Source organism: Uranotaenia lowii, chromosome 2 (assembly GCF_029784155.1).
Source record: "Uranotaenia lowii strain MFRU-FL chromosome 2, ASM2978415v1, whole genome shotgun sequence".
Taxonomy (NCBI): domain Eukaryota; kingdom Metazoa; phylum Arthropoda; class Insecta; order Diptera; family Culicidae; genus Uranotaenia; species Uranotaenia lowii.
The window spans coordinates 121,952,334-121,962,355 of NC_073692.1; the positions used below are offsets into that span (position 1 = coordinate 121,952,334).

At 36.1% G+C, this 10,022-nt stretch overlaps 2 protein-coding genes across 3 annotated transcripts; one reads left to right on the forward strand and one right to left on the reverse strand.

The window, feature by feature from the left end:
- Window positions 1-6,017: 6,017 nt before the first annotated feature.
- Window positions 6,018-7,088, reverse strand: LOC129745174 (protein seele-like). Its single transcript, XM_055738092.1, has one exon. It carries the CDS (start codon window positions 6,871-6,873, stop codon window positions 6,253-6,255), a length of 621 nt encoding a protein of 206 aa, XP_055594067.1. The 5' UTR covers window positions 6,874-7,088; the 3' UTR covers window positions 6,018-6,252.
- Window positions 7,089-7,475: 387 nt separating this feature from the next.
- Window positions 7,476-9,433, forward strand: LOC129745175 (26S proteasome non-ATPase regulatory subunit 14). Of its 2 annotated transcripts, none has more exons than XM_055738093.1 (4): window positions 7,476-7,634; window positions 7,707-7,905; window positions 8,488-9,083; window positions 9,147-9,433. In XM_055738093.1, exons 2-4 carry the CDS (start codon window positions 7,728-7,730, stop codon window positions 9,306-9,308), a joined length of 936 nt encoding a protein of 311 aa, XP_055594068.1. In that variant the 5' UTR covers window positions 7,476-7,634; window positions 7,707-7,727; the 3' UTR covers window positions 9,309-9,433. The 2 variants fall into 2 exon arrangements, with proteins under 2 accessions (XP_055594068.1, XP_055594069.1); XM_055738094.1 differs by having other exon boundaries at window positions 7,489-7,634; window positions 7,712-7,905.
- The last annotated feature ends 589 nt before the right edge of the window (window positions 9,434-10,022 follow it).

Here is a 10,022-nt window from a genome sequence, read left to right on the forward strand (position 1 = left end):
ACTCTTACTACAGTTTTGACTGGCTGACTGGCCGGTCGAAAGACTGATTGACTGCTGGCAGGTAGGAGGTTTTCACTCAGATTTTGCGCTCATTGCATGCGCACTGAGTGAGAGCTGTTTTGCAATCAATTCATGGTGACATGGAGCATTTCAATAGGTGACTAAACGAAATATAAATTGGGCTGACTACAATAAGTTAGAAGGAAACTGACACATTTGAATAAACACTAAATCTCCTTGCGTGCGCATTGTAAAGCGCCTAAATCTACACTCATTATCATTAAACACTACTACCAGCCACTAGATGTCACTGACATCTCCACTCGATTTCCTTGGCAAAAAGTTTACTTTTCAGCAAAAATTTAAATGGATTGCCATATTCCTTGATAATTTCTTGATGTTTCTTTTTAGGCCCTGCATGTAGAGTTAAGCATTTGATTTTCAAATATTTTAAGATTGTATCAGCACAAAACATTGAAAGCACTAATCGAAATTCATTAAAATTATGGCATGTTCATCGAGCAAACGAAATTTTATTTGGGAAACAGTCTTTCAATATTTTTAAGTCTCATACGAGCTTGTAGTTACCTATATTTGTGTTGAAAGACGTTTAAGTTCGTGAATTGTTTTGATCCACCAAAAACCGTGGGCTCTCGTCCATGAAGCAGCCCATTTACGGACTTAAATTTCATATGATGGTTTCGGCTTTTAACTCGGTCAGTCATAGTAGTCGTTTTTGGCTTCCATTCATCTTGTCCAAAGTTGCGACGGGGTCGTTGAAATGTGCATTTTGGGTTGCATTCATATTCAGCGTTCCATGCTAGTGTAACTTGTAAAGCTTAGATTCGATGCCCCAAAAAATTTCGAAGTTTGGCAATATATAGTTAATGAATTGTTATTTAAAACTGTTTTCAAATGAGAACAGGAATGATTAAATTTCTAATTGTAAACAACGAAAAATGAAACTAACTGAGCGATTATGTGCCTCAAATGATTCGAGTCGAATTAGACTAACGAAGGTTTATTCCAAAAGTATTCCTAAAGCAATTATTAATAGCAATTTTTTAAACATGTGTTTTCTGAAACTGAAACCTACTGACTTCAACTTTTGCATTTTGTAGGACATCAAATTTTTGATCGAATCTCAAAATTAAGGAGTATTTTTTCTTCAGTTACGAGTCTAAAAAATTATAATTTGGAAATACATTTTTTGTTTCTTGTAGGTATTCAGCTTGGAAAAAACTAATTTTTTAATGCTTTTTCTAGTGCAATCAAATTTACTGAGAATAAATATTGATTTTTAGGAAATAATCTTTTCGAATAAACATTTTCGTGGCTCGTTCTTTACCGACAAAAAAAAAATGAGAAATTTGTTTCTTATGAACCTTCTGTAACCCTATTTTTTTTCGCTGAAAAATTCCCAGAAGCTTAGTTTAATGACGACAAACGACTTTGGTTCTACAAAGCTTTATCATTGAATAGTAATTTTTAATGAATATTTTTAAAAAAAATTGCATAACCACAGGCGCAAAAGAACTAAATCAGTTCTTTTTCGATTGAAGTTTTTACATACTTCAACAATTTTTCCTTAATTTTGAAACTTATTAAGACTGAAAAATGTTTAAAAAATAACTTAGATACAGTTGAAAACCGCTTATCCGAGACATTCGGGGGAAAGGACACCTGAGATTTCACGAAATGTACTTTAAGAACCATATTCTTTCGCTTTTGCATATCATCCAGGCGCATAGCTTTTGCATATCATCCAGCAGGCGCATAGCTCGGTAAATGTATGGATTGTGTTCTGCTCTTTAATTGAGTTTTCTTGGCGAGATGAAACACAACTATGTCGATTTTGTATAAAAATGATGGCTCGTATAACAAGAGCTCGGGGATAAGAGGAGTTCTACTGCCTTTCAACTCATACGGAAAGCCTCAATATTGTACATGTTTGTCGATTTGAAGTCGTTTTTTCCCAACTCCGCCTTTATATATTTAATCTTATCTACCTAAAGGTTGCGGCAAACCTCAGGTGAAAATGATAAATCTTATGTCGTCAATAACTAAAAACACGACATAAGTTATAGTTTAGTAACTTTGTGGGATCGATGGGGAATAGGTAGTTGACAGATGAATTTTGAACCGGTCTCAGTCTTCAAAATCTCTTGAAAATGTTTTAATTTCGATTCCCTCAATTTTCACCGCGGAATTTTTCTCATATTGGGAAAACGAAATAAATACATTTTTAAGAAGTTCTAGACACTGAAATTAGTTCAAAATATAAATAATGAACAGGTACCAGATATTGAACACTAGTAAACCATTTATCAATTAAAACAATAATATACAGTAAAAAAATGAATCAAAATTCGTTGTGCCACTTTTGAAGCATTTGCTACCTCTGTTCAAATTTTTATCAAGAATCTCGGGCTCTTAAAACCACAATCCCCGAAACTAGAATATGTGTTCAAATTTTGGCTTGGTTTTTCGACTGGATGAAGAAAACAGCCTTTTTTATATTGGGGGAAAAATTGGATAAGACAAATAAAAGTCTAAGATAATGATATGAGTGTTTTCAACCAAGTCTTTTTGAATGATTTCTGGAAGAGTGGGAGCCTTTATTATCGTTATTTTCTTAAAATTTAACAAATTAAAGCGTTCAATCATTGGATCACAGAAAACGCCAATGTTTCAATTATTGAACGTTCAATCTTGCAGTACTCGTTTCGTAAAGAAATGCATGTAGGTACCAGTTATTGAACAAACATCGGTTGGTGTTTGGAAATATAAACAAACTGTTTCTTGGTTGCTAGCTCAACCAGAATCACCCCTGCTAGGCATACTATCAAGCGAAATACCCCTAAATATATGCAATGATATTCAATGTTTACGTGTTCAATAATTAGAACATTGCCTGTTCAATATTTGAATCATTGTGTTTAATCATTGGGACAAAAGTAATTTGAATAAAAAGTCTTAAATAATAATTTCAAAACATATTTCCGCGAAAAAAATATATCGATTCGAAGCTTAAGCTACGCTATCAAAATTTTATCAGAAAAACCTTTCGTTGTTATTTATTGCCCACAAATGTGAGGAATCCCAAAGATGGTGTTCAATATATAGTGTTCTTACCCTACAGCTTTAAACTTTTTCCCTTCGATTCCATCATGTTACAAAGCCAATATGTGTCGCTTTTTCGAGTTTATGATTAAATAAGTTTTTTCATTTGAACTTGAGGTGTACCGCAACCTTAAAAATAAAATAGAGAAATTGATTTGTTTTTTTGGAAAATAATATTTTGTTTATGAGAAAGATTTATTTTATGATTCGCATTTGGATTTCAGAATCAGGTTTAACTAGAATACAGATATAAGTTTAGATTAGGGATACCATACGTACTCTTTTAAGAGTAAAGTACTCTTTTTCGACCGAGAAATGGACGTACTTTCATTTTGTGAAATTTCACCAAATGTACTCTTTTTTTTGCTAAAACACATTTGATCAGAAAAACCAACGTATTTCTTCCATTTTATGAAATTGTCTCACATCTTACACAAAAACTACGAAAGGAATGCAGCTTTCAACAAATTACTTTAACATCATGTTTTTATAAACAGTGAGCGAGATATGCGCCTTTGAGTATGCAAACAGTAATCAATTTGCATAAAATTTAGGTAATATGCTTAAATGCCTCGTTCACAAATAAAATGAGCACAAATATTAAATAATGCTTGTAAGAGAAATGTACGCATAATAAAAAAAAACTGTTTTGAAATGGATCGTTTTATAATGTTTCATGCGGTTTGAGAAAAAAATAAATCCATGTAAGTACCGAGCAATGCGCCTGGATGATATGCAATTATAGAGCAAAAGGATAGGGTTCTCATTGTTTTTTGTTTAATGAGTTTAATCCGAGGATTCACTTACCCGAGGTGGTCCTTCTACCGACTACCTCGGATATGCGGGATTTTACTGTTCATCCTATTTCTTCTGTGAAATTATACCAAATGTACTCTTTTGTTCTGTTGAAAGACATTTGATCAGAAAACCAACGTGTTTCTTCCTTTTTATGAAGTTGTTTCACATCTTATGCAAAAATTATGAAAAGAATACAGCTTACATCAAATTACTTTAACATTTTGTTTTAATAAGCATGCATTTTTAGTCGTTATAAACAGCCAGCGCGATAAACGCCTTTGAGTATGCAAACAGGAAGCAATCAGCCCAGTATTTACAACACAAGAATATTTTAAAAGAAAATTTATCTGTGTCATGTAATTCACATTACCTCCAAGACAAAAACAGTATTTAATTAAATTGAAATATCTCGGTGCCACCTCAGAGAGCACGAAATATGTACAGTAGAACCACAGAGAACAGAGTTCGGGCTGAAGCTCAAAACGTGTGTGAGAAAATCAACCTAAGTTGCAAACCAAATGCGTAAGTGAACTAACATCCATAAGATGTCGCTACCAGTAAACCTATTTTTTTTTTCATTTTTTCGACATTTTTTAGAAATTAATACTCATCGCTTATCTCAAAGGAGGCCAGTGCAATATATGACAGTAACACATTTTTTTGTGATATGAATTATAAAAACATCATGATTTAAAAAAATGCAAATCATATTTCAATCACACTTTAATCGCTGTCATATATTCCACAGCATATGTCCCATATTGAATTGAAAGTTGAATTCAAAGTTTGAAAGAATGGGCTGGGATTTTACTATCAGTACAGAGTTTTCTAGAACAGAAATTGTGGACATAAACGTTATAATTGTAAATTATGGATCGATATTCCGGTTGATGTTGCCTGAGATCGATACATGAGGACTTGTAACTCAGTAATCAGTAGAAATTAATAAAGTTATTATTATTAATCATCAGTTACAAGTCCTCATCTATCGAGCTCAGGTAACATCAACCGGAATATCGACCCAAAATTTACAATTATAACATTTATGTTCACATTTTCTGTTCCAGAAAACTTGGAATTCAACTTTCAATTCAGCGCCAATATTGATTGAACAATATGGGACATATGACAGCGATTAAAGTTTGATTGAAATATGATTTGCATTTTTTTAAATCATGATGTTTTTAAAATTTACTACACAAAAATTTGTGTTAATGTCATATATTGCACGTGCCTCCTTCCTTTAATAAGCAATGAGGATTAATTTCTAAGCGTGTCGAAAAAATGAAAAAATAGGTTTACCGGTAGCGACATCTTATGGATGTTAGTCCACTTACGAATTTGGTTTGAAACTTAGGTTGGTATTCTCACACACGTTTTCAACACATTTTTGTTCGGGGCTCGATGTCTGTTCTCTGTGGTAGAACCACGTTCATCCGAGCTCCGGTTATCGGGTTTTCCGAGCCTCCGCGTTATCCGAGCCCCCATTTTTTTTATCCAGAATCCATGTAAAAATGTGTTTTTTCATTGCAATATATTGTTAAGCTGTTGAATTGACGTCTCTCGCAAGTTTAAAATCTTATCTTGCCAGAATCGTCTATTAAATAGAAAAATAAAATCCATGTAAATGATACCGATCTATGCGCCGGGATGATATGCAATACCAGAGAAAAAGGGTTGCTTTTATTTTATTTGGTTGGATTTTAACTTCTTCAAGTCATTCATCCCTGAGGGTTTGTTTTGCGATTTTTGTTATGAGACGAACTTTGTTGTCTGTTGTTGTTGTGGACTAGGCTGAAAAATAGTTAACGTTGGGGAATCCATTTAGGGGCAAAAACATTCAAAGTCCAAAGAATGTTTCGGTTCAAATTCTAAACAAATCGAGATTCGTTTTCATTCAGGTGTGAATTTCAAAGTCTTTTTACATGTCCTTTAGGCTAAGAATTCCAAGGATATTAGATTGAGATTTGAATCAGAATTGTTCAATGCAACATTGACAAAATATTATCCATAAAATTCATATAAACCATATAAACCAAATTTGTAATCTCCTGATTAGATTTATTTATTTTCTTTGAAAAAAATCAATACATTTCGGTTTTTTTAAATATTTATTTTTTTAATTCTTAAAATTAATAAGCTTTTTCGAAAAATCAACAAATAAATGCTCGTGTTTATTACTTAATGCAAACTAAAAATGTTTGCATTCCTATCCCAGTAAAGATTGGTATTTCAACTCCACGTGTTGCGTTCTGGTTAGATATGTTGGGGGAAGAAAACTGAACGGGTTGACCCAATGGTTCCAGTCTTTTAGTGTCACATTGTCGCTGCTCACAGCTCGTCTCGTTCTTCCTCATCCCCCTCGTATTCGTAGTCCTCTTCGATCGGCTGCTCGTTGCAAATGTTGGCCACCTCGGAACAGAGCCGCACATCCGTATCCTTGACTTCGTCTTGCTGGAACAGTTTTATGATGGCTTCTTCTTGGTCCTCGACAATTTCCAAGCAAAGGTGCTTCAGGCTTTTGTTCAGGTCACCCTCCTGGACGAAATCCACTTCGGACATATCCGGATTCATGCCTGTTTCGGTCATCATTTTCAGCACCGTTGGCCGACCGGTTTTCTTGTAGCGAGCCTTCGCATAGTCATCCATTCGGTCGCAAACGGATTCCATCAGCTCGGTGAGGTAGATTTCCGATTTTGAAAGCTGGATGGTTTTTCGGTTTTTGGAATCCCCGGTGGCATCTAACCGGTAGTCTCCGATTTCCATCTTCTTCTTGGGGTCAACTTTTCCCACGGCGATCTCCATCTCATTCATGGTGGCCTTGCACACCAGACATTTAACTTCCTTACTGCTAATGGGACGGGCCGAGGGCATTTGGGCGGAACTGATGTTGATCAGCGATCCGATGATTACGGCACCGATAGTAAGGAGGTAGCCAAGTCGAGCCTTCATTGTTAATAGATTTTATGAGCACCTTTTAAATATAAAAATCTACTTATCCTATAGGTGAGGAACCGAGTTTGGCCAGTCTGGAACTTGTTCTGATGATAACTTGTGATGTTGATAGGTGGCAAAACTTGCTGATACTGTTACGTTTTTGGGATTTTTGAAGTGTTGATGAGTGATTATCAAAAACAAACACGTTTCTGTGTTCTGATTGGTTGATTTCATTTGGATCGGTTTTTAAATTGCGACCCGAGCAGAAAGTTAATTGAATTTTTAACGCACTCTGGTTTTCGGTACTTTAAACTGCAGAAATGTGTCTGAGCTAAAAGTTTTTGTTTCAAAAGGAAAAATTATTAACCAAAAAGAAAGTTCATAGAAATATTTAAAAAATTACTTTTGTTTGAAATGAAACTACTTTAATTCCATATAACTTTTTTCTAGACCTTATTTTTAATCGAGTAGTGCGCTGTTTAAGAGCCTGGTTACACCGTTCACTTAGCGACACCTATGTGTCGGATTGTTTACTGAATCCCTAATTACACCGTCGAGCATCGCAGCCAACTTCAGGACGCATGTTTCAGTGACAGCTGACTTGCAAATTTATACCGTCGCATGCTGTCAGTGTCGAACTGTCAAACACATTTCGGCATCAGAAAACGCCAAAGTCATCGTCTTCTCTCGTCGTTTTGGTCAGCAATCTGTGTTCCATTTTCGAGTAAATTTGAGCTGCTTTTTATTCGAAACATTCGGGTTAATAGTTGTTGAAGGTAATTAGGAATAAGGTTAATCAATTTCGCTTTCGAATGTACTAAATCTAAATCTGATATTCGTCTTTTAAGCTTAGAAAAAGGTAGCGCACAATGGATCGTTTGCTTCGACTTGGTGGCGCTATGCCCGGATTAACGCAGGCTCCTCCCCCGACGGATGCGCCCGTTGTGGACACAGCAGAGCAGGTTTACATCTCTTCGCTGGCCCTACTGAAGATGTTAAAGCACGGTCGCGCAGGAGTTCCGATGGAAGTTATGGGGCTGATGTTGGGTAAGTTTCATTGTTTTATGTGATATTTCAGACTTCCTTCCTGCTAACTTTTTTTTTTAATCAATCAGCTTAAGTGCTTAAAGTTTTACCTATCACAAACGTTAAAAATCAGGTAAAAGAGGGAAGGAATTCAATGAAATTGAAATTATGGCCATTGCACTGAAATTATTCAATTTGCTTTAAAAATAATAATCATTGACTTTAATTTTAAATTTAAAAAGAAATAATCCTATATGGATAATTATAAACCTAAAATACAAAACAATAAAAAAGAATTAATTTAAATAGAGTACAATTCAAAAATGAGTGTTGTACAATACTTTACACCTAAACATCTCAAGACTTAACAGTTTTTGCAAATCGATGGCAAATGGCTATCATATGTATCTCTGCTTGGATTGCATACATAAAGGCGGAATACAGGTACTATAAACGCCTTAAACTATGCAACCCATTTAATCTTATGAAGATTCGAAAAATTGAAAATAATTTGATCAAAATCGAAACTGTTGAGACTACAGACGTTTGAAATACGAAAAAATCTAAATTGCTACTTACATTATCCCCGTATCCAATTTCCAGGTGAATTCGTCGACGACTACACGGTTCAGGTGATCGATGTTTTCGCGATGCCACAGACCGGAACGGGGGTGTCGGTCGAAGCCGTCGATCCGGTGTTCCAGGCTAAGATGTTGGACATGCTGAAACAGACGGGCCGCCCGGAAATGGTCGTCGGTTGGTACCATTCCCATCCGGGTTTCGGTTGCTGGCTTTCCGGTGTAGACATCAACACCCAACAGTCGTTCGAAGCCCTCTCGGAACGGGCCGTGGCCGTCGTCGTCGATCCGATCCAATCGGTCAAGGGTAAGGTCGTGATCGACGCTTTTCGGTTGATCAACCCGAACATGCTGGTGCTGGGCCAGGAACCCAGACAAACGACCTCCAACTTGGGTCACCTGCAGAAGCCGTCCGTTCAGGCTCTGATCCACGGACTGAACCGTCACTACTACTCGATTAGCATCAACTATCGGAAGAACGAGCTGGAGCAGAAAATGTTGCTCAACCTTCACAAAAAATCCTGGATGGATGGGCTCACGTTGGCCAACTACCAGGAACACTGCAGTATAAATGAAAGCACCATCAGCGAGATGTTGGAGTTGGCAAAGAACTACAATAAGGTAATTTTTTTATCATCAACAAATTATAACTTGTTAACAATATTTTATCTCTGAACTTTAAAGGCCTTGGAAGACGAGGAAAAGATGACGCCGGAGCAGCTGGCCATCAAAAATGTGGGCAAGCAGGACCCGAAGCGGCATCTGGAGGAAAAAGTAGATACACTAATGTCCAACAACATTGTGCAGTGTCTGGGTGCGATGTTGGATACGATTGTGTTTAAGTAAGCAGCTGCTGCGTGTTTAGGGACATTTTCTTGGATCGTCGTGGTGAGTGGATTCATCGCACCCTCTCAACATTATTATGATCTTAATGAAAATCAATGATTAAAATTTACTATTTTATAAGTACATTCTAGCCTTGCTTTAATCCCAGAGAAAACAGATCCTTTGAGTTAATCGTAGAGTAATTGATCCTTTTAGTTTTTTTTTGACAAGGTCCGAAAAAAGTCGAAAAAATTTGATTTGATAAATGAATTGTTATTTTGGGTTGTACATTTGGGCTATAGTTTAAGGAAGAATCATCCCAGAGGATGAAAATGTTAATAAGCTTAATCACAACTTTAAAATGGGATTTCTGGCCTTAAGAAGCGTTTTTCGGCCATTCTGAGCTTAATTTGGGATCACAACTTTAAAATGCGATTTCTGGCCTTTAGAAGCGTTTTTCGGCCATTCTGAGCTTAATTTGGGATCACAACTTTAAAATGCGATTTCTGGCCTTTAGAAGCGTTTTTCGGCGATTCTAAGCTTAATTTGGGATCACAACTTTAAAATGCGATTTCTGGCCTTTAGAAGCGTTTTTCGGCCATTCTAAGCTTAATTTGGGATCACAACTTTAGAATGCGATTTCTGGCCTTTAGAAGCGTTTTTCGGCGATTCTAAGCTTAATTTGGGATCACAACTTTAAAATGCGATTTCTGGCCTTTAGAAGCGTTTTTCGGC

What these genes read in the sequence shown, in the direction of transcription:
- LOC129745175 (XM_055738093.1), top strand. Translation starts at nt 7,728, where the DNA reads ATGGATCGTTTGCTTCGACTTGGTGGCGCTATGCCCGGATTAACGCAG. An exon ending in AGTTATGGGGCTGATGTTGG is followed by an intron (nt 7,906 to 8,487) that starts GTAAGTTTCATT and finishes TCCAATTTCCAG; the next exon opens with GTGAATTCGTCGACGACTAC. An exon ending in TGGCAAAGAACTACAATAAG is followed by an intron (nt 9,084 to 9,146) that starts GTAATTTTTTTA and finishes TGAACTTTAAAG; the next exon opens with GCCTTGGAAGACGAGGAAAA.
- LOC129745174 (XM_055738092.1), bottom strand. Translation starts at nt 6,873, where the DNA reads ATGAAGGCTCGACTTGGCTACCTCCTTACTATCGGTGCCGTAATCATC.